General features: G+C 49.5%; 1 protein-coding gene across 1 annotated transcript in view; it reads left to right on the top strand.

The window, feature by feature from the left end:
• The first annotated feature begins 219 nt into the window (after positions 1-219).
• Positions 220-20,037, top strand: part of LOC137429544 (histone-lysine N-methyltransferase SETD1B) — a 237,926-nt gene continuing 218,108 nt past the window's right edge. The window contains exons 1-2 of the mRNA XM_078779562.1: positions 220-687; positions 8,513-8,667. Of these exons, the coding sequence (XP_078635688.1) occupies positions 615-687; positions 8,513-8,667 (228 nt within the window). The 5' untranslated portion in view covers positions 220-614. The remainder of the gene's footprint in view (positions 688-8,512; positions 8,668-20,037) is intronic.

The raw sequence follows: 20,037 nt of genomic DNA, 5'->3' as shown, positions 1-20,037 counted from the left end.
ACCCAGCGAAGCTTTTATACTCGTCCTGGTAAACAGTCGCGCGCGATTCCCGCGACGCGATTCGCCACGACGGGCCCACGAAGTCGTCTCCACCGGGTACGATCGGCACGGCTCGGCTCGACTCGTCGTCGCCGTCTCACAGAGAGCGTCCGTTTCCTCGACACGAAATGCACATGATGTTGGCGAACACGTCGAGGAAAGTGAAACGTCGCCGAAGATGACAAAGAGAAGGCTGTTGGTGACGAAAGTGCGGGCCCAGAACGGAGGACAGGATATGTTGTTGCCCAAGTGTATCAAGTGAAAGCTCTTGTGACGCTTCGCCTGAAACCTCCGCTCTCGTTTGCTTTGGGAAACGGCCGTCGCTACCTGAAAGGAGTCCAAGGTGCTCCAGACGTTGCTCAGACGAAGCGGTTTGGAAGAAGCACGGGGTAAAAACCCCTCTTGGTTGCACTCCTCCTCTTCCCCCCCTCCACGTCCGTGTCTCCGCGCCGAGAGCACGGACGGGACGGACAGAGAGGGAGACAGAGCGGACGAGCGAGAGGAGGACACGGAGCGGCGGCTCCAATGCTCGTGATCTTCGGGCCCGGCCGCTCACGCGTCCCGCGGCTTCGGTCATGTCCCTCGGAGGCTGGAGACCGGCGGAGAGTTCGCGGCCGATCGACGGGGCTGCCAGAAGAACAGCACCGGGTAGGTGGCGGACGCTTGGCGCCCAAGTGGGACGTTGCTTCTCCCTCTTTGGATTGACGATGTGTATTCATGCCGCGGATACTTCTCTCTCTTCTCTTCTTTTCTCTCTTCAATCTGTTTCTTTCTCTCTCATTGGAGAAGAACCGTCTCTCCCTTTCGTTCCCCATGCTATGTTAGTGTGTACTCTTCGCATTCTGCGTGCTGTACGTTTGACTATGAGTGACATGCTTTTCATACCGCCCCCCCCCCTACCAGCCCCAATCAAGATACTTGTGACATGCAACCCCCTCAACCCCCAAAATAATACTTGTGACGTGCAACCCCCTCCATCACCCCTAAAGGATACTTGTGACGTGCAACCCCCTCCACCCCCTCTCAACCCCCAAAATAATACTTGTGACATGCAACCCCCTCAATCCCCCCAAAGGATACTTATGACATGCAACCCCCTCAACCCCCCTAAAGGATACTTGTGACGTGCAACCCCCTCCATCACCCCAAAGGATACTTGTGACGTGCAACCCCCTCCAACCCCCTCCTCAACCCCCTCCATCCCCCCCCCCTCAACCCCAAAAATAATACTTGTGACATGCAACCCCCTACACCCCCCCATACGATACTTGTGACGTGCAACCCCCTCAGCCCCCTAAATGATACTTGTGACGTGCAACCCCCTCAACTCCCCCCAAAGGATACTTGTGACGTGCAACCCCCTCAGCTCCCAAAATAATACTTGTGACATGCAACCCCCTCAATCCCCCCTAAAGGATACTTGTGACGTGCAACCCCCTACACCCCCCCCCCATAGGATACTTGTGACGTGCAACCCCCTCAGCCCCCTAAATGATACTTGTGACGTGCAACCCCCTCCATCCCGGCAAAGGATACTTGTGACATGCAACCCCCTCCATCACCCCTAAAGAATACTTGTGACGTACAACCCCCTCAATCCCCCCCCCTCAACCCCCAAAATAATACTTGTGACATGCAACCCCCTCAATCCCCCCAAAGGATACTTGTGACATGCAACCCCCTCAACCCCCCTAAAGGATACTTGTGACGTGCAACCCCCTCCATCCCCCCCATAGGATACTTATCACGTACAACCCCCTCAGCCCCCTAAATGATACTTGTGACGTGCAACCCCCTCAACTCCCCCCAAAGGATACTTGTGACATGCAACCCCCTCAGCCCCATAAATGATACTTGTGACGTGCAACCCCCTAACCCCCCTCCCCCAAAGGATACTTGTGACGTGCAACCCCCTCCATCCTCCCCCAAAGGATACTTGTGCCTTGCAACCCCCTCCATCCTCCCCCAAAGGATACTTGACGTGAAACCCCTCCACCCCCCCCCCCACAGAATACTTGTGACATGCAACTTCCACCCGCCCCCCCAAAAGATACTTGTGACATGCAACCTCCACCCCCCCTCCCCCACCAGCCCCAAGCAAGATAATTCTGACATGCAACCCCATCCCTCCACCCCCCCCCCCAAAGGATACTTGCGGCATGCAACCCCCTCACCCCACCCCACAAAGGATACTTGTGACATGCAACCCCCCCCCCCCCACCAGCCCCAAGTAAGATAATTCTCACTTGCAAACCCCCCAACCCCCAAAGGATAATTGTGGCCTGCAACCCCCCCCCCCCACAACCCCACAAAGGATACTTGTGACATGCAACTTCCACCCCCCCCCCCCACGACCCCACAAAGGATACTTGTGACATGCAACTTCCACACCCCACCCCCCCAAAGAATACTTTTAACATGCAACCTCCACCCCCTCCCACCAGCATCAAGCAAGATAATTCTGATATGCACCCAACCCAAAGGATACTTGTGACATGCAACCCCCTAACCCCCCTCCCCCAAAGGATACTTGTGACGTGCAACCCCCTCCATCCTCCCCCAAAGGATACTTGTGCCTTGCAACCCCCTCCATCCTCCCCCAAAGGATACTTGACGTGAAACCCCTCCACCCCCCCCCCCCACAGAATACTTGTGACATGCAACTTCCACCCGCCCCCCCAAAGGATACTTGTGACATGCAACCTCCACCCCCCCTCCCCCACCAGCCCCAAGCAAGATAATTCTGACATGCAACCCCATCCCTCCACCCCCCCCCCCAAAGGATACTTGCGGCATGCAACCCCCCCACCCCACCCCACAAAGGATACTTGTGACATGCAACCTCCACACCCCCCCCCCCCCACCAGCCCCAAGTAAGATAATTCTCACATGCAAACCCCCCAACCCCCAAAGGATAATTGTGGCCTGCAACCCCCCCCCCCACAACCCCACAAAGGATACTTGTGACATGCAACTTCCACCCCCCCCCCCAAAGAATACTTTTAACATGCAACCTCCACCCCCTCCCACCAGCATCAAGCAAGATAATTCTGATATGCACCCAACCCAAAGGATAGTTGTGACATGCCACCCCCCCGCCCCCAACACCCCGTTGCCCCCACGCCCTCAAAGGATACTTGTGTCATGCAACTCCTCTCCCCACAGAATACTTGTGACGTGCAACCTCCACCCCCCCAAAGTATACTTGTGGCATGCAACCCCTCCCTCCCCCCCCACACCACAAAGGATACTTGTGACATGCAACTTCCACCTCCCCAAAGGATACTTGTGACATGCAACCTCCACCCCCCCCTCCCCCACCAGCCCCAAGCAAGATAATTCTGACATGCAACCCCCCCATTCCCCCCAAAGAATACTTGTGACATGCAACCTCCATCCCCCCCACCCCCCACCAGCATCAAGCAAGATAATTCTGACGTGCAACCCCCTCCCCCACCGCCCCCAAAGGATACATGTGACATGCAACCCCCCCGCACCCCCCAAAGGATACTTGTGTCATGCAACCCCTCTCCCCACAGAATACTTGTCATGCAACCCCCCCAAAGGATACTTGTGTCATGCAACTCCTCTCCCCACAGAATACTTGTTATGCAACCCCCCCAAAGGATACTTGTGTCATGCAACTCCTCTCCCCACAGAATACTTGTCATGCAACCTCCACTTCCCCAAAGGATACTTGTGTCATGTAACCCGCCTCCCACAAAATACTTGTCATGCAACCCCCCCAAATAATACTTGCGACCTGCAACCCCCCACCATTCCCCAAACGCTAATTGTGACATGCAACCCCCTCCCCACAGAATACTTGCCATGCAACCACTCCAAAGGATACATGTGACATGAAACGCACCCAAAGGATAGTTGTGTCATGGAATCCCCCGCAAATGATACTTGTCATGCAACCCTCCTCCACACAAGATAATTGTCTTCCACCCCCACCCCCCAACCTTCTGCCTGCAGGGTACTTGTCATGCAACTCCTCCTCCACACCCAAAGGATACTTGTGTCACGCAAGCCCCTCCCCGCAGGATACCTGTCAGGCAGTTCCCCCAAAGGATACTTGTGCTATGCAACCCCCCTCCCCACAGGATACCTGTCAAGCAGCTCCCCCAGAGGATACTTGTGTCATGCAACCCCCCCACCCCACAGGATACTTGTCATACAACTCCCACCATCCCCCAAAGGATACTTGTGACATGCAAACCCCTCCCCACAGGATACCTGTCAGGCATCTCCCCCAAAGGATGGCTGCGTCATACAACACCGCCTACCTCCCCCCACCCAGAGGATGCTTGTCATGCAACCCGATCAAAGGATACTTGTCATTGAAACCCTTCAAAGGATACTTGTCTCATGCAACCCCCATCTCCGCAGGATACTTGTCATTGAAACCCTTCAAAGGATACTTGTCTCATGCAACCCCCATCTCCGCAGGATACTTGTCATTGAAACACTTGAAAGGAAACTTGTTTCATGCAACCCCCCAAAGGATAATTGTGTGAAGTGTCCAGCAACACCCCCCTCCCCCACCCCAAGTGATACTTGTGTCATGTAACCCTTCTCCACGCAAGATACTTGTCAAGCAACCCACCCCCCCAAAGGAAAAGATACTTGTGTTCTGCATCCCCCTTCCCCCAGGATACTTGTCATGAACTCCCCCAAAGGATATTTCTATCAATCAAACTCATTCCCTCCTTCCCATCCCCTATGCAGAGGGTACTTGCCATGCAACATCCCCGAAGGATACGCCCAAGTTGTCATGCAACCACACTCCCCATAGGATACTTGTGACATGCAACCCCTACCCCCCTCCCCCACCAGCCTCAACTCCCCCACCCCCCAAAGGATACTTGTGACATGCAACCTCCATCCTCCCTCCCCCCCCCCCCCAAAGAATACTTGTGACATACCGCAAAGGATACCCCCAAGTTGTGTCATGCTTGTGTTGTGTTGATTTGGGTATTTGGGTAGTTTTGAGTTGTTTCCCCCAAGCAAGTCAGTTGTGACATGTGTCCCTCCCACAGGGTGCTTGTGACATATACCCTCCACTGCAGGGTACTTGTGTCATGTACCCTCCTTGGCCTAACGGGGCACTTGTGTCGTGAACATCCCCCACCCCAGCGCGCATTGCCTCCCCCGGGGTCCTACGCGTCCCACCCACCCCAGAGCCCTGTCCATTTTCCGCTCACCTGGATCCTGCACGTTTTCTGCTCACAGTTGTGCTCCGCAATATCAGCTCACCGGTGTCTGCACATTTTCAGCTCACCAGGGTCCTGGGTGTTTTCAGCTCACCGGGAACCTGCACATTTTCCGCTCACCGGGAACCTGCGTGTTTTCAGCTCACCGGGGTCCTGCGCATTTTCCGCTCACCGGAATCCTGCACATTTTCAGCTCACCGGGGTCCTGCGCGATTTTCCATTCACCGGGGTCCTGCGCGATTTTCCACTCACTGGCACCCTGCACGTTTTCAGCTCACTGGCATCCTGCACATTTTCTGCTCACCGGCATCCTGCGCATTTTCCGCTCATGGCATCCTGCGCAGTTTCCGCTCACTGGCATCCTGCGCATTTTCCGCTCATGGCATCCTGCGCACTGCGCAGTTTCCGCTCACCGGCATCCTGCGCATTTTCCGCTCACCGGCATCCTGTGCGTTTTCCGCTCACCAGCATCCTGTGAGTTTTCCGCTCACCGGCATCCTATGCATATTCCGCTCACTGGCATCTTGCACATTTTCAGCTCACCGGCATCCTGTGCATTTTCCGCTCACCGGCATCCTGCACGTTTTCAGCTCACTGGGAACCTGTGATTTTTCCGCTCACTGGGAACCTGCATGTTTTTTGCTCACCAGCAACCTGCACGTTTTCCGCTCACCAGGAACCTGTGCTTTTTCCTCTCACTGGGAACCTGCGTGTTTCCCACTCACTGGGAACCTGCATGTTTTCCGCTCACCGGGGACTTGCATGTCTTCCGCTCACCAAGAACCTGCATGTCTTCCGCTCACTGGGGTCCTGCGCATCTTCAGCTCACTGGGGTGCTGCGCATCTTCAGCTCACCGGGGTCCTGCGCATCTTCAGCTCACCGGGGTCCTGCGCATCTTCAGCTCACCGGGGTCCTGCGCATCTTCAGATCACCGGGGTCCTGCTCCTTTTCCGCTCACCGGGAACCTGCGCTTTTTCCGCTCACCGGGAACCTGCGCTTTTTCCGCTCACCGGGAACCTGCGCTTTTTCCGCTCACCGGGAACCTGTGCTTTTTCCGCTCACCGGGAACCTGCGCTTTTTCCGCTCACCAGGAACCTGCGCTTTTTCCGCTCACCGTGAACCTGCGCTTTTTCCACTCACCGGGAACCTGCGCTTTTTCCGCTCACCGGGAACTTGCGCTTTTTCCGCTCACCGGGAACCTGCGCTTTTTCCGCTCACCAGGAACCTGCGCTTTTTCCGCTCACCGGGAACCTGCGCTTTTTCCGCTCACCGGGAACCTGCGCTTTTTCCGCTCACCGGGAACCTGCACTTTTTCCGCTCACCGGGAACCTGCGCTTTTTCCGCTCACCGGGAACCTGCGCTTTTTCCGCTCACCGGGAACCTGTGCTTTTTCCGCTCGCCGGGAACCTGCACTTTTTCCGCTCGCCGGGAACCTGCGCTTTTTCCGCTCACCGGGAACCTGCGCTTTTTCCGCTCACCGGGAACCTGCGCTTTTTCCGCTCGCCGGGAACCTGCGCGTTTTCCGCTCACCGGGAACTTGCGCATTTTCCGCTCACCAGGAACTTGCATGTCTTCCGCTCACCGGGAACCTGTGCATCTTCAGCTCACCGGGGTCCTGCGCATCTTCAGCTCACCGGGAACCTGCGCATTTTCAGATCACCAGGGTCCTGCGCGTTTTCCGCTCACCGGGAACCTGCACGTTTTCAGCTCACCGGGGTCCTGCGTGTTTTCCGCGTTTTCAGCTAACCGGGAACCTGTGCGTGTTCCACTCACTGGGAACCTGCGCTTTTTCCGCTCACTGGGAACCTGTGTGTTTTGTACTCACCGGCAACCTGCACATTTTCCGCTCACCGGGAACCGGCGCATTTTCCTCTCACTGGGAACCTGCGTGTTTTTCGCTCACCGGCATCCTGCACGTTTTTCTTCACTCACTGGGAACCTGCGTGTTTTCCACTCACCGGGAACCTGCGTGTTTTCCACTCAGCGGGAACCTGCGTGTTTTCCACTCACCGGGAACCTGCGCGTTTTCCTCTCACCGGGAACCTGCGTGTTTTCCACTCACTGGAAACCTGCGCATTTCCGCTCACCGGGAACTTGCATGTCTTCCGCTTACCGGGACCCTGCATGTCTTCCGCTCACTGGGAACCTGCATGTCTTCCGCTCACCGGGGTCCTGCGCATCTTCAGCTCACAGGGGTCCTGCGCATCTTCAGCTCACCGGGGTCCTGCGCATCTTCAGCTCACCGGGGTCCTGCGCATCTTCATCTCACCGGGGTCCTGCGCATCTTCATCTCACCGGGGTCCTGCACATCTTCAGCTCACCGGGGTCCTGCGCATCTTCCGCTCACCGGGAACCTGCGCGTTTTTAGATCACCAGGATCCTGTGCGTTTTCCGCTCACCGGGGTCCTTCACATTTTCAGCGTTTTACAGCTCACCTGGAACGTGCGTGTTTTCCGCTCACCGGGAACCTGCGCATTTCCACGTTTTCAGCTCACTGGGGTCCTGCGCGTTTTCCGCTCACCAGGAACTTGTGTGTTTTCGGCTCACTGGGAACCTGAACTTTTTCCGCTCACTGGGAACCTGCGTGTTTTTTGCTCACCGGCAACCTGCACGTTTTCCGCTCACCGGGAACCTGCGCTTTTTCCTCTCACTGGGAACCTGCGTGATTTTCGCTCACTGGCATCCTGCACGTTTTTCGCTCACTGGGAACCTGCGTGTTTTCCAATCACCGGGAATCTGTGCGTTTTCCACCAGAGTCCTGCGCCTTTTTCCTGTGACCGATGCCTTCCCTCAACTCCTTTGGTGGTGCTGCGATTTTCCCCCCTGCGGGGTCCTGCCAGTCACCCCTTCCCATGCCAGAGCCATACGTCACACCCCCTCCCCACGCCAGAGCCCTGTGTCACACCGCCTCCCCACACCGGAACCTTGCATCTCACCCCCTCCCCATGCTGCAGTCCTGCGTCTCGCCCTCTCCCCACGCCGGAGCCCTGTGTCTCTCCCCCTCCCCATGCCAGAGCCCTATGTCTCACCCCCTCCCCACGCCGGAACTTCATCTTTATCTCTTCCTTTTTTTCACACCTTCTTTACTCCCGTCTGTCCTCCCTCCCTCCCTCCTCCCCAAAAAACAGATTTTATTTTAATTTCTTTCTTTTTGTTGTTCTTCTTCATGCATTTGCTTTCATGCATCAACCAAATCCATCAATCATTCTCCCCCTCTTCAGTTTTTGGCTCGTGTTCCTTTCCCCATGTGCAGTGAATGGCGTTGCCGATGCAGGCCGTGCAGGAGGCGACGTCCGACGGACCGGTCCGCAGCACCAATGGAGGAGTTACAAACTGTTATTGGATCCAGCGCTCAAAAAAGGACAACACAAGCTGTACCGTTATGATGGCATCCATTTCCACCCTCAGGTGTGCACCTACAGTTCGTTGAAGATTTCTTTATTTACTTATAACACGTTTTAGTTAAGACTGAAATATGATCATTATCTTTGTTTTTATCTGCACCCAAAAGGGTTTTTAATTATGGGATGAATGAAAGATCAGCCAAGTAAATGACATATTTCACCAATAAAGCACTATAACGTTTGCACTTTTATTATTCTATTGTACGACAGAATCTTCACTGGACAAATCAAAATAGGTAACATTGTGCATTGTTTAAGGCTAGTAGAGTATGTACTTATTTTGTTTATCCTTGCCAAGCCGATGCTTTGCTCACGAGAGGAATTGGAGAGTAATATGAGAAGAGTGATCTAGGTCCGTGTGAGGCAAAGAAAATGCCTATAAGAGCCCCCACATCCCATGGGGATGACTATGTGTCGTTGATCTGCGTACCCATATGCAAGAGAAGCCTCATACTCCACCAGAATTATGATGTGTACTTGTGCTGCATACCTAAGTGCAAGAGGAAACGTATGCATACTGAAGGGAATAAGGTACTTAGATGCATTGGAGATAGAAGAGTCCAGAGATAAATAAAAAAATTCAATGTTGGAGGCTCCGGTTACGGACTGTGTAGCCCTCATCGATGCCAGGCCTTAAATAAAAGAGAAGAAAAATGTATGATGAAAAGTGTATGGTGTTTGTTTGTGAGAAATAGAGATCAAAGCTAGTCCTGTAGCGTTAGTTTGAGTGAGACAGAAAGTAAGACCAACAATCCTGACACGGAGAGTGTAAGATGGTTCTGGGCACCACTTTAACACTCCTAAGTCAGGACGGTAGCACCACCCTGGGTGCTTGCTGTCTCCAACCTACTACCTAAGAAAGGCATATCATACCTACTACCTAATGGGCAGGACTTGCCGGTAGTTTGTGTGTGGATCAGTGATAGTATCTGATATTGGTGTGGTGCAGGTATGATATGCCGAATGGCCTCCTCCTGTACCAAAGTTCCTTGTATACCCTTGTACATATCCTTGTATGTGTACCGAGCTGCCCAACCAAGCCACTCAAGAACATTTATTTTCTTCTTATTCGGCCACTCCCGTGTGACTTTAGCTTTGTGCTCCGGATCGTTGTCCTGCTGAAATGTGAATCTTCTACGCAGTTTCAGATTAAATGGCTGACTCGAGCAGATTTTCATCAAGGATTCCCCTGTACTTTGCACCGTCCATTGTCCCTTCTATCCTGACAAGCTTGCCAGTCTCTGCTGATGAAAAGCAGCCCCATAACATCATGTTGCCACCACCATGCTCGACAGTAGGGATGGTGTTGACTGGGTGATGTGCAGCGTTAGGCTTGCACCAGAAGGAATGCTTTGAATTTAGACCAAAAAGTAAAATTTTTGACTCGTCTGACCACAAAAGGTTTCTCCACATGCCTGCAGTATGATTAAGATGCTTTTTCACAAACTCCATACGATCTTTTAGATGCATCTTTTTCAGTAATGGCTTCTTTCTTACAACCTGTCCATGGAGAGCAGCTTTGTGAAGGAAAGGAGACATTGTTGATTGATGGGCACTGACCCCCATCTTGGGCATAGAGTCTTGCAGATCTTTCAGTCATTGTTGGATTTACAGTGACATCCCGAACCAGTTTCCTCCTTGTTTGGATGGGTGACCTTATTGGGGTAGATCTGGGTGGTATGATACGTCCTCCTCTTCTTGATGATGGATTTCACTGTGTTCAAAGGGATAATGAGTGACTTAAATCTTACAACCCTCCTGAACAGTGCTACTCCACCACTTTATGTTTCACTTCTTTAGAAAGATCCTCGGTCTTCATGTTTACGTTGGTGGTTGAATGAGTGAGTTGCACCTTAAAATTCCTTCGATAAGTGGTGGAGCTTAATTTTTCAGTTAAACATCTGATTACACACAAGTCAAACCTATTACACTTATTTTGTAACCTTTCAAACAAAGAATTTGTTCTTGAAGTGATTTAGGGTCAATTCGGCAAAGGGTTTGAATACTTGTTTGAATAATCTAACGTATTTACATTTTATCTGAATTTTTTTTATCATTATCACTATGAGGTAGTTTGTGTATAGTCTACATATTTAGTTTGATTTGAAAGCATCATGAAATAAGCTCAAGTGACATAAAAATGTGAAAACTTTGGAGGGGGTATCTTGAGGCCACTGTACCTTAAGCCGCTCTAAACCGTTAATCACTACAACCTCATTCTTGCAAAGCGAACCTTCTTCAAATAAATCACAAACACTCTGCCTACATGGAGCACGACATACTTGTGCATAATTATTTTATTGAAAAGGAATGTTCTGATACATAGCTGTGTCTTGGTGCTCTGCACTTCTGTATGAAATGCTATATTTATTTTGATATGAGCACAACGTTGGATGAAAAACACAAAGCCGATAGACAAATGTTGTATAATTTGTCTTTGATACGAAATCCAAAGTTGAGAGAAAAAGTTGATAGGTTTTTAGGGAAGAGGATAAAAACAAAAACAAAAACCACCTTTAGAGGCCATTTTTCCCCGCAAAGCGGGGGTTGGCCTTTTTCGGGAACCGTGGTTGTTGTTGTTTTTCGGTCCCCTTTTTGAAGCAATGTTTTACGGCCGGATGCCCTTCCTGACGCCAACCCTTTTTGCCGCCTTTAACGACAAACAGGGAAGAGGATGATAAATGCAAAAGTAAAATTAGGGCTTTGTCACTAGAACGGCACTCGGTCGAGAGCATACCTCCACCTGGTTGGCCATACACTCAATGGTGAAGAATCACTTAAAAATTATACTAGCCGGATCCAGATTCGGATCCTCACCAAAATTGAATCGATTCTTCGTTGTCACACACACAACCTGTCCAACAGGTTTCATCGAAATCCATCCATAACCTTTTGAGATATCCTGCTATGTATCGTTTTTGGCCCTATCTCCCAATGGTGAAGAAACACTTGATAATTAAATAATTCTCCTATCCGAATCGATATTCAGATCTTCACCAAAATCGAATCGAATCGTCCTTGTCAGACACCCAACCGGTCCACCAAGTCTCATCCAAATCTGTCCACAACTTTTTGAGATATCATGCTATGTATCGTTTTTGGCCCTATCTCCCAATGGTGAAGAATCACTTAAAAAATTCTAGTAGCCGGATCCGAATCCGGATCTTCACCAAAATCAAATCATTTCGTCCTTCTGACATACGCTACATCTCTGCCAAGTGTCGTACAAATTCGTCCACAACTATTTGAGATATTTTGTTCACAAACGGACAAACAGACAGACAGGGGTGAAAACATAACCTTCATCCACCTTTTGGTGGTGGAGGTAATAAGCTGTTAGCTGATGAATTACATATGCCAATAATCACAAAGTTTGAAGGAAGGAAGGCTTATTCCAAAGCAGTTGATTACATATGATCTGCTGACTCAATTGAACTTAACAATGAGAAGGGATACAAGTATACCTTAACCGTTATTGATTTAAGGAGTAAATATGCATGGATTGTTCCTTTGAAAATTAAAAAGGTAATACTCTTATGTTAGCCTTTCAACATATCTTCTTTCCATATATATATATATAACAGAAAGTTTTTGTTTGTTTGTTTGTTTGTCTGCATGCGCTAATCTCCTAAACGGTGAAAGATAGGAGGAAACCTCTGAAACAAAAAATGTCGGGACTGGCCCCGGGAAGGTTATAGGCTGGGTGGTGAGGCCGGTCGAGGCCGCCTGGACCGGGCTGGGCCCATTTCACAATTAAAAGCTGAGCTGAATTATAATAGTCAATCTTCTACGGCTGCGGGTAAAAGCTGAATTATAGTAGTAAATTCATTCAAAAAGAACCAAAAATTCTGGGACGGGCCCCGCGAAGGTTATAGGCTCGGTGGCTAGGACGGTCGAGGCCGCCTCGGCCGGGCTGGGCCCATTTTGCAATTAAAAGCTGAGCTGAATTATAGTAGTCAATCTTCTACGGCCGCGAGTAAAAGCTGAATTATAGTAGTAAATTCATTCAAAAAGAACCAAAAATTTCGGGACGGGCCCCAGGAAGGTTATAGGCTAGGTGGCGAGGCCAGTCGAGGCCACCTCAGCTGGGCTGGGCCCATTTCGCAATTAAAAGCTGAGCTGAATTATAATAGTCAATCTTCTACGGCTGCGAGTAAAAGCTGAATTATAGTAGTAAATTCATTCAAAAAGAACCCGGGCAACACCGGGTGCAATCAGCTAGTATTTAATAAAAGCAAAATAAAACCAAAGAAGTTATGGACTTATGAGGGAACAGAAGAGAGTTATATCACAAAATATTTTTGAATTTCCTCAAATATAACGATATTGCATTGTGTAGCACTTTTTGAGGGAAAAGCAGTCGTCATCGAGCGTTTTAATCACTCTTTGAAAGAGAGACGAAACAAAAAATTTACTGATTTTAATTTTAACAAAGATATTTAAACCAAGAACCAAATTCCAACATGCTGTCTATAATAGTAAAAGGGTGTGTGTGTGTGTGTGTGTGTGTGTGTGTGTGTGTGTGTGTGTGTGTGTGTACGTGTGCACGTGTGTGTGTCGTTGGTTGTTATCTCCATTTGTGGGTTTCAGGAGGTGGAACAGATTCCTCCCAGGACCCGAAGTATCCACCTTCTCTTCAGTAAGGGATCCTGGTTCATGGACCAAACTGATCAACATTTTCACTTTTTTTTCCAAGGGATCTTTTCAGGATCGTCACTGAACCCCAGATTGCCTCCAGTTGTAGTTCATTTGTGGTAATATTCCCGGGGATCGTTTTTAAAATCTCTGTGAGGTTCTTCTTCATCATTCCTGTTGCTCCAATTATCACTCGTACAATTTTGATGCTCTTCAGCTTCCAACATCTATTGACCTCATTTTTGAGGTCCTGGTATTTGGTCATTTTCTTGATTTCTGCGTTGTTAAGGCCAAAATCACTGGGTACTGATATCTCAATCATCAATGCTGTCTTTTCCTTTTTGTTCCTGAGTACAATGTCCGGACGCGATGCTATGTTTTCTATGTTCACGCTCAATGGAATCATCAGGTTGTATATGAGCACGTCGTCCTCATTTTCAATGATTGCCCTTTGTTCGTGTTTCCATGAGTTTTCTGGTCCTGGGATGTTTACATTTTTGCAGATTTGCCAATGAATCGCTTGGCATACTTTGTTGTGTCGTTGTGTGTAAAGTTGTTCTGATAATAGTTTTTTGCATCCTGAGAGCAGGTGACTCGTACTTTCTGTTTCTGTCTTGCAGAATCTACACCTGTCCGTCTGGCTCAGTCCCGCCATCTTTTTAAATCCATTGGTGTAGTGTCCTCGATCTTGGGCATTTATTATGATTCGTTCTCCGTCCCCGCTGAGCTGATCTCTTCTTCGCCATTCCAATGAGCCTTCCTTGTCTATCCCCTCTCTGTCCAATTATTTTTTGTATTTTCCTGCTCTTTTGCCATTCTCCCAGTTGTTGGTGTATATTTCTTGATATTTCTGTTGTCTTTTTTTGTTGTTGTTGGGGCTGTATTTGTTACTGTTACATTTTCCTGTGTGGCATCTTCTGTTGACACCTGTTTTTGGAAATTATTTGCAAGGTGACTTTGGGATGCTTTTTCAGGTTTTGTTGTGTTCATGTTTGTTTACAAATTGCATCCGATAGTCTTTTGAGCATTTTACATACTCAGCTAGTCCTACACTCATCGCTCTGTGCACCTGGATGAGTTCCATCAGGCCGCTCCCTCCCTCTCGTCTCAGCAGGTACATTCTCGGGATGCACTGGTTTTTGTAAATAATTTTGTGGATGGTGAGGAGTTTTCTTGTTTTGATGTATAACTTGTTGATTTCTGATTGAGCCCAGTTTATTATTCCGCAGCTATATTGGAACACTCGTACTGCGCGCTGGTTTATGGCTTTGATTTTGTTTCTTGGGGAGAGGTATGTTTTCATGATCAGCTTTGTTCTTCGTAGGTATTTTTGGCGATTATTTTGCGCAATTGTTTGTGACATATTTGGTGGCCCTCTTCTACTCCGAGGTACAGTCGTGGCCAAAAATATCGGCATTCTTGCACTTTTTTTCAAATAATGCACCATTTATTTCAGAAAATTGTTGAAATTAAAAACTATTTTGGGATCCACATATGTATTTCTTTGGTTTGCAGTGGAACAAAACAAAAAAGCTGAAAAAATTATTAAATCTGAGCTTATTCCACATAGACGTCCTAAAATGGCCCGGGCAATATTATTGGCACATTTTAGAAGTTGTTATAAATAATTAGATTTCAAGCAGGTGATTATCCTTTACTTTTGAATTGAACTCACTTGTGGTAAGCTGCAGGTGCCTGCAATATAAAAATCACTCATTCAACCAGTTTAAATAGAGAAAAGGAGTCATTCTGCTGTTTTGTGTCACTGTGTGTACCGCAATGAGCATGGAGACAACAACAACAACAACAACAACAACAGGCATTTTAAGGCCATTTTGCCTGCAAGAGCGGGAGTTCGACCATGACAATCTTCTCCATTTTGCCCTATTTTCTGAATCTCCCCTTGTTAACCCCCTTGCCCGCATTTCTTCTTCGACCATCTTTAGCCAAGTCTTTCTCGGTCTTCCCCGTCCACTACTTCCTTCTACATTCATTTCCATCACTCTTCTCAACCAGTCACTTTCATCCTTCCTCAACACATGGCCATACCATCTCAAACTGTTTCTCTTGACAGCATCCATCACAGGCTCTATTCCCATCATCTTTTGCAATTCGTCATTTGTCTTCCTCTCTCTCAACGATACTCCACACATCCACCGAACCATTCACATTTCCACCCTTTCCAGCCGTCGTTGCTGCTCTACGTTCATTACCCATGTCTCGCTCCCATAAATCACAACACTTCTCACACATGCAGCATACATCTTTCCCTTCAGCTTCAACTACACTCCCCTCCTCGTCAGCACGCCACTCAGTTCCCGAAACTTCTTCCATGCACATCTCACTCTAGCAACCGTTGCCGAGTCTGATCCACCTTTTCCATTCAGCATGTCTCGAGGTAACAAAATGTTTTCACACCTTCCAGCTTCATGCCATCTCCAAGATCCAACTCAACATTTCCTCCATCTGCAGCTCCTCTGTGCACACCTTACACTTGAATGTAGCTGCCACACTGGTTAATGACCCTCTCAAACCACTACATTTTTGATGAACCCACTCAGCGCACATAGTACATTGAATGGAATTCACTCCGACACCCTTCCTGCACACAGCACACGGCCACTTCTCAGTTCTTTCCACCTCACCACATGCTTTACCACTTGCCATCACCTTCGTTTTTCTGATATTCACCTTCAGACCTTTTGTCTCCATACATTCCTTCCACTTGTTCATCTTCTCCTTCAGTCCATCCATACTTTCTGCAATCAACACCAGATCATCTGCATACAACAACTCCCACGGTAAACCCTCCTTTACGTTCCGAGCCAGCACCTCCATCACAGCTACAAATAGTAGTGGACTTAGTACCGACCCCTGATGCACTCCCACCTTCACCTCAAACTCACCACTGTTCCCGTCCTTCGTCCTTACAGCTGTGCGTGTTCTTTTGTACATTGCCATCACTATTCTGATCAACCATTCCTCCACTCCTAACTTCCTCAATGCCCATGTCACTACTTCACGTGGAACCTATCGAATGCTTTCTCCAGATCAACAAACCCAAGAAACAACTTCTTCCTCTTTTCCATGTACTTCTCCTGCAACTGCCTCACAATAAAAAGCGCGTCTGTCGTTCCTCTTCCTGGCATAAATCCAAACTGCATTTCGTCAATCTTCACTTTCTTCCTTATCCTCCTCTCCAACACCCTTTCCAATACCTTCATTCCATGCTCCAATAACTTTATCGCTCGATACGAGCCACAGTCCAGAGGGTCACCTTTCCTCTTGTATAGAGGGACGAGGGTACTCAGTTCCCATCCACTGGAATGCGGCCTTATTTCACCACCAGATTGCAGATCTCTGTCATTCTCTTCACACCCCAATTTCCCGCTGCCTTCAACATATCTCCCACAACTCCCGTCAGCCCTCCCACTTTTCTACTCTTCATTGCTTTTATCGCTTCCTCAACTTCCTTCTCGGTTATCTTCTCTGCCAGTCCTAAAACTGGGTTACTCTCTATGTTGCCATCCCATTCATTCTCTGCATTCAACAGTATTTCCATATATCTCTTCCATCTTCCTTTAATTCCATCTGGGTCCACAACGATTTGTCCCACTTCATCCTTCAAGCAACTCACCCCCATCACATCACACGTCTCTTTTGCTATCTGCTTTGCAATCCTGAATACCGCTCTCTGACCCTCTTCCAAATCCAAGCGTTCTCCGAACATTTTCCTGCATGCCTCCTGCGCCTTTGCTACCTCTTTCTTTGCAGCCTTCTTGGCTGCCTTATAACTTTCATGCTCTGCCTTTTCTGCCCCCATACCCTTTGCCTTCTTCCACTCCTTGAACTTCTTCCTCTTCTCATCAATCTTATTTCCAACTTCATCATCCCACCACCATGTTTCCGAGTGCCTTTTGTCCAGTGGTCCTTTTGTCCATCCACATACCTCACCAACAGCTCCCAACAGACTATCTTTCATTGACATCCAACCACTTTCAAGCTCAACCACATCATCCTCTACCATACTCAGGCTCTCTTTTAATGCCTCCCTCACTGTCACCTCTTTCAACTTCCACATGGAGCATGGAGAAACGAAAGAAAACCAGAGAATTGTCTTAGGAGTTCAGACACAAGATTGTAGTCAAACATGGACAATCTCAAGGCTACAAGTTCATCTCCAGAGACCTTGATGTTCCTGTGTCCACTGTATGCAATGTTATCAGGAAGTTTAAGGCCCATTGCACTGTAGCCAACCTTCCTGGACATGGCCGCAAGAGAAAACCTTATCGAAGATTGCAGCGAAGGATTGTTCAAATGGTGGAGAAAGCACCTCGATCAACTGCCAAACAGATTCAAGCTGACCTTCAGACACAACAAGGTATGACAGTTTCAACTCGCACCATCCGTCGCCAACTCAATGAAAGGGGATTCTATGGTAGAAGACCCAGGAGGACCACACTGCTGAGAGAGAGAGACATAAGAAAGCCCGACTGGAGTTTTCCAAAACACACCTGAACAAGCCAAAAGTCTTCTGTGAGAATGTCCTGTGGATAGATGAAACCGAATTAGAGATTTTGGGTTAAGCTCATCATCTCTATGTTCATATGTTTGAAGATTGCAGCGAAGGGGACCACATCTCTGTTGTGAAAAGAAACCAAGTCCACAACTTTGTCCCATAGGTAGGTTTAATCTCAATCAGATCTTTAGCATCATCCTGTAAAATACAATCATGCTATAGATATCAGGATCTTGGCATCGTATAGGGAGGATCGATTAATTAGTCAATGCAAGCAAGCCTAGAATACATGTGCGGGTACGTACCATTCAGGACTACATGTCATAGTAAAATGTCACAGGAGTGGCTCAGCGTCGCGGACGTCCGAGGTCTTATAGACGCCCCTCTGCGGTTTAAGTGGGCATCACTCCTGGGTTCAACTTTGATATACATTTTCACTACATTCTCCCCGCCGTTAGAACTACACTGCCGCTAGGCAGTAATCAAGCGTGCGTCAGCATTAATTGATTGGGGACGTCATTCCGTGTCAGTCGGTCCATCCGTAGCGGTCAGGGTGGCGAATTACCCTGCCAGCACGGGTCCGGAAACTACCGGGTACGGCCTCCCCAAGCCCAGAGTCCCCTGCTTCGGAGTAGCCGCTGGAGGCAGGTGTCGGAGGGGGCACCTCAGGGCCTTCATGCAGGGGTGTATTTGACGAAGGAAGGGACGGCAGATGTTCCATAGAGGAAGCTTCGGGAGAGTCCATAGACTCGTAGATCGGTTCGTCGATATCCCCATAAGGGTCGATGACCCCACATGGGGCGAGATGGCGTACGGAGACAGTGGACTCGCGTCCATCTGCCGTCATCACACGAGCATGCTCGGGATTAGCCTGGAGTACCTGCACCTTATCCACTAAGGGGTCGTACTTGCTTGTGCGAACCGCACGTTTGAGATAGGCCGGCCCCGGCTCAGCGAGCCAACTGGGTAAGGATCGGATACTACCCGAGCTTCTAGGGTGGTGGAACAGTCTCTCGTGAGGAGTCTGGTTTGTGGCCGTACATAGTAGAGCCCTGATCGAGTTCAGCGCCGCAGGTAGTGACCAAGCCCATTTATCGAGGCCACGGCCGAGGGTCCTAAGACTTAGCATGACGGCCCTCCATATAATCCCATTGAAGCGTTCGACCTGCCCATTCGCCTGGGGCCTGTACGGTGTGGTGTAACTCGAAGCGACATTATTTTGGAGCAAGTAACCTCTCACTTCCTGCGACAGGAACACCGCACCCCGATCGGTATGCACGTAGGCCGGATACCCGAACATAGAAAACAGATTCTGCAGGCACCGTATGACCGTGGCAGCCGTCACATCCACGCACGTGTTAGCAAAAGGGAATCGCGAGTACTCATCAACGATAGTGAGCAGATAACGATAGTTACTCGACACCGGCAGCGGCCCTTTGAAATCCATTGCCAATCTCTCCCACGGTCTAGTAGCCCTAACCAGCGTCCCCATGGGAGGGTTGTTAAAACGCGGTTTGAGTTCCGCACATATAGCGCAGTCGTGGCAGATCCGGCGGATGTCCTCAATCGAGTACGGCAGATTACCAGTACGCACAAAATGAGCGAAACGCGTCACCCCAGGATGACACATAGTGCCGTGCAAAGCGCGCAGACCCTCCAGAGTTATGATACCCGCACACGTAGCTGGCCTCGATAAGGCGTCGGCGACCAGGTTATCCTTCCCCGGGCGATATTTGATGGTGTAGCAGAAGTCGGCGAGTTCGATACGCCAGCGAGTGATTTTCTCATTCTTAATGCGTTGAGCATGTAAGGTGTCGTACATGAACGATACGCTTTGTTGGTCCGTGATGATTTGGAAGCATCGCCCGAGTAAGTACGGTCGCCATCGCCGAATCGACTCAACAATCGCGTAAGCTTCCTTTTCGACAGACGAATGCCTCCGCTCAGTGGAGGTGAGAGTCCGCAAAAAGAAAGCCACAGGGCGCCCCCCCTGGGAGAGTGTCGCCGCTATCGCATGATCCAAGGCATCACTTTCTAAGAGGAAAGATTCGCTCTCGTCGATCGTCGTCACAGCGGCGCCAGCGATGTCGGCCTTAAGGCCCCCGAAGGCTGCCAAGGCGGCTGGGCTCATGGGGAACGTGTCGCAGGCCACAAGGGGGCGGAGCTTTGCGGATAAATTTTGCACCCACTTCGAATAGTGGGCGAACAGCCCAAGAGCGC

This window comes from Myxine glutinosa, chromosome 6 (assembly GCF_964187855.1).
Source record: "Myxine glutinosa chromosome 6, kmMyxGlut1.1, whole genome shotgun sequence".
NCBI lineage: Eukaryota > Metazoa > Chordata > Myxini > Myxiniformes > Myxinidae > Myxine > Myxine glutinosa.
This window is presented reverse-complemented; position numbering and strand designations above follow the sequence as displayed.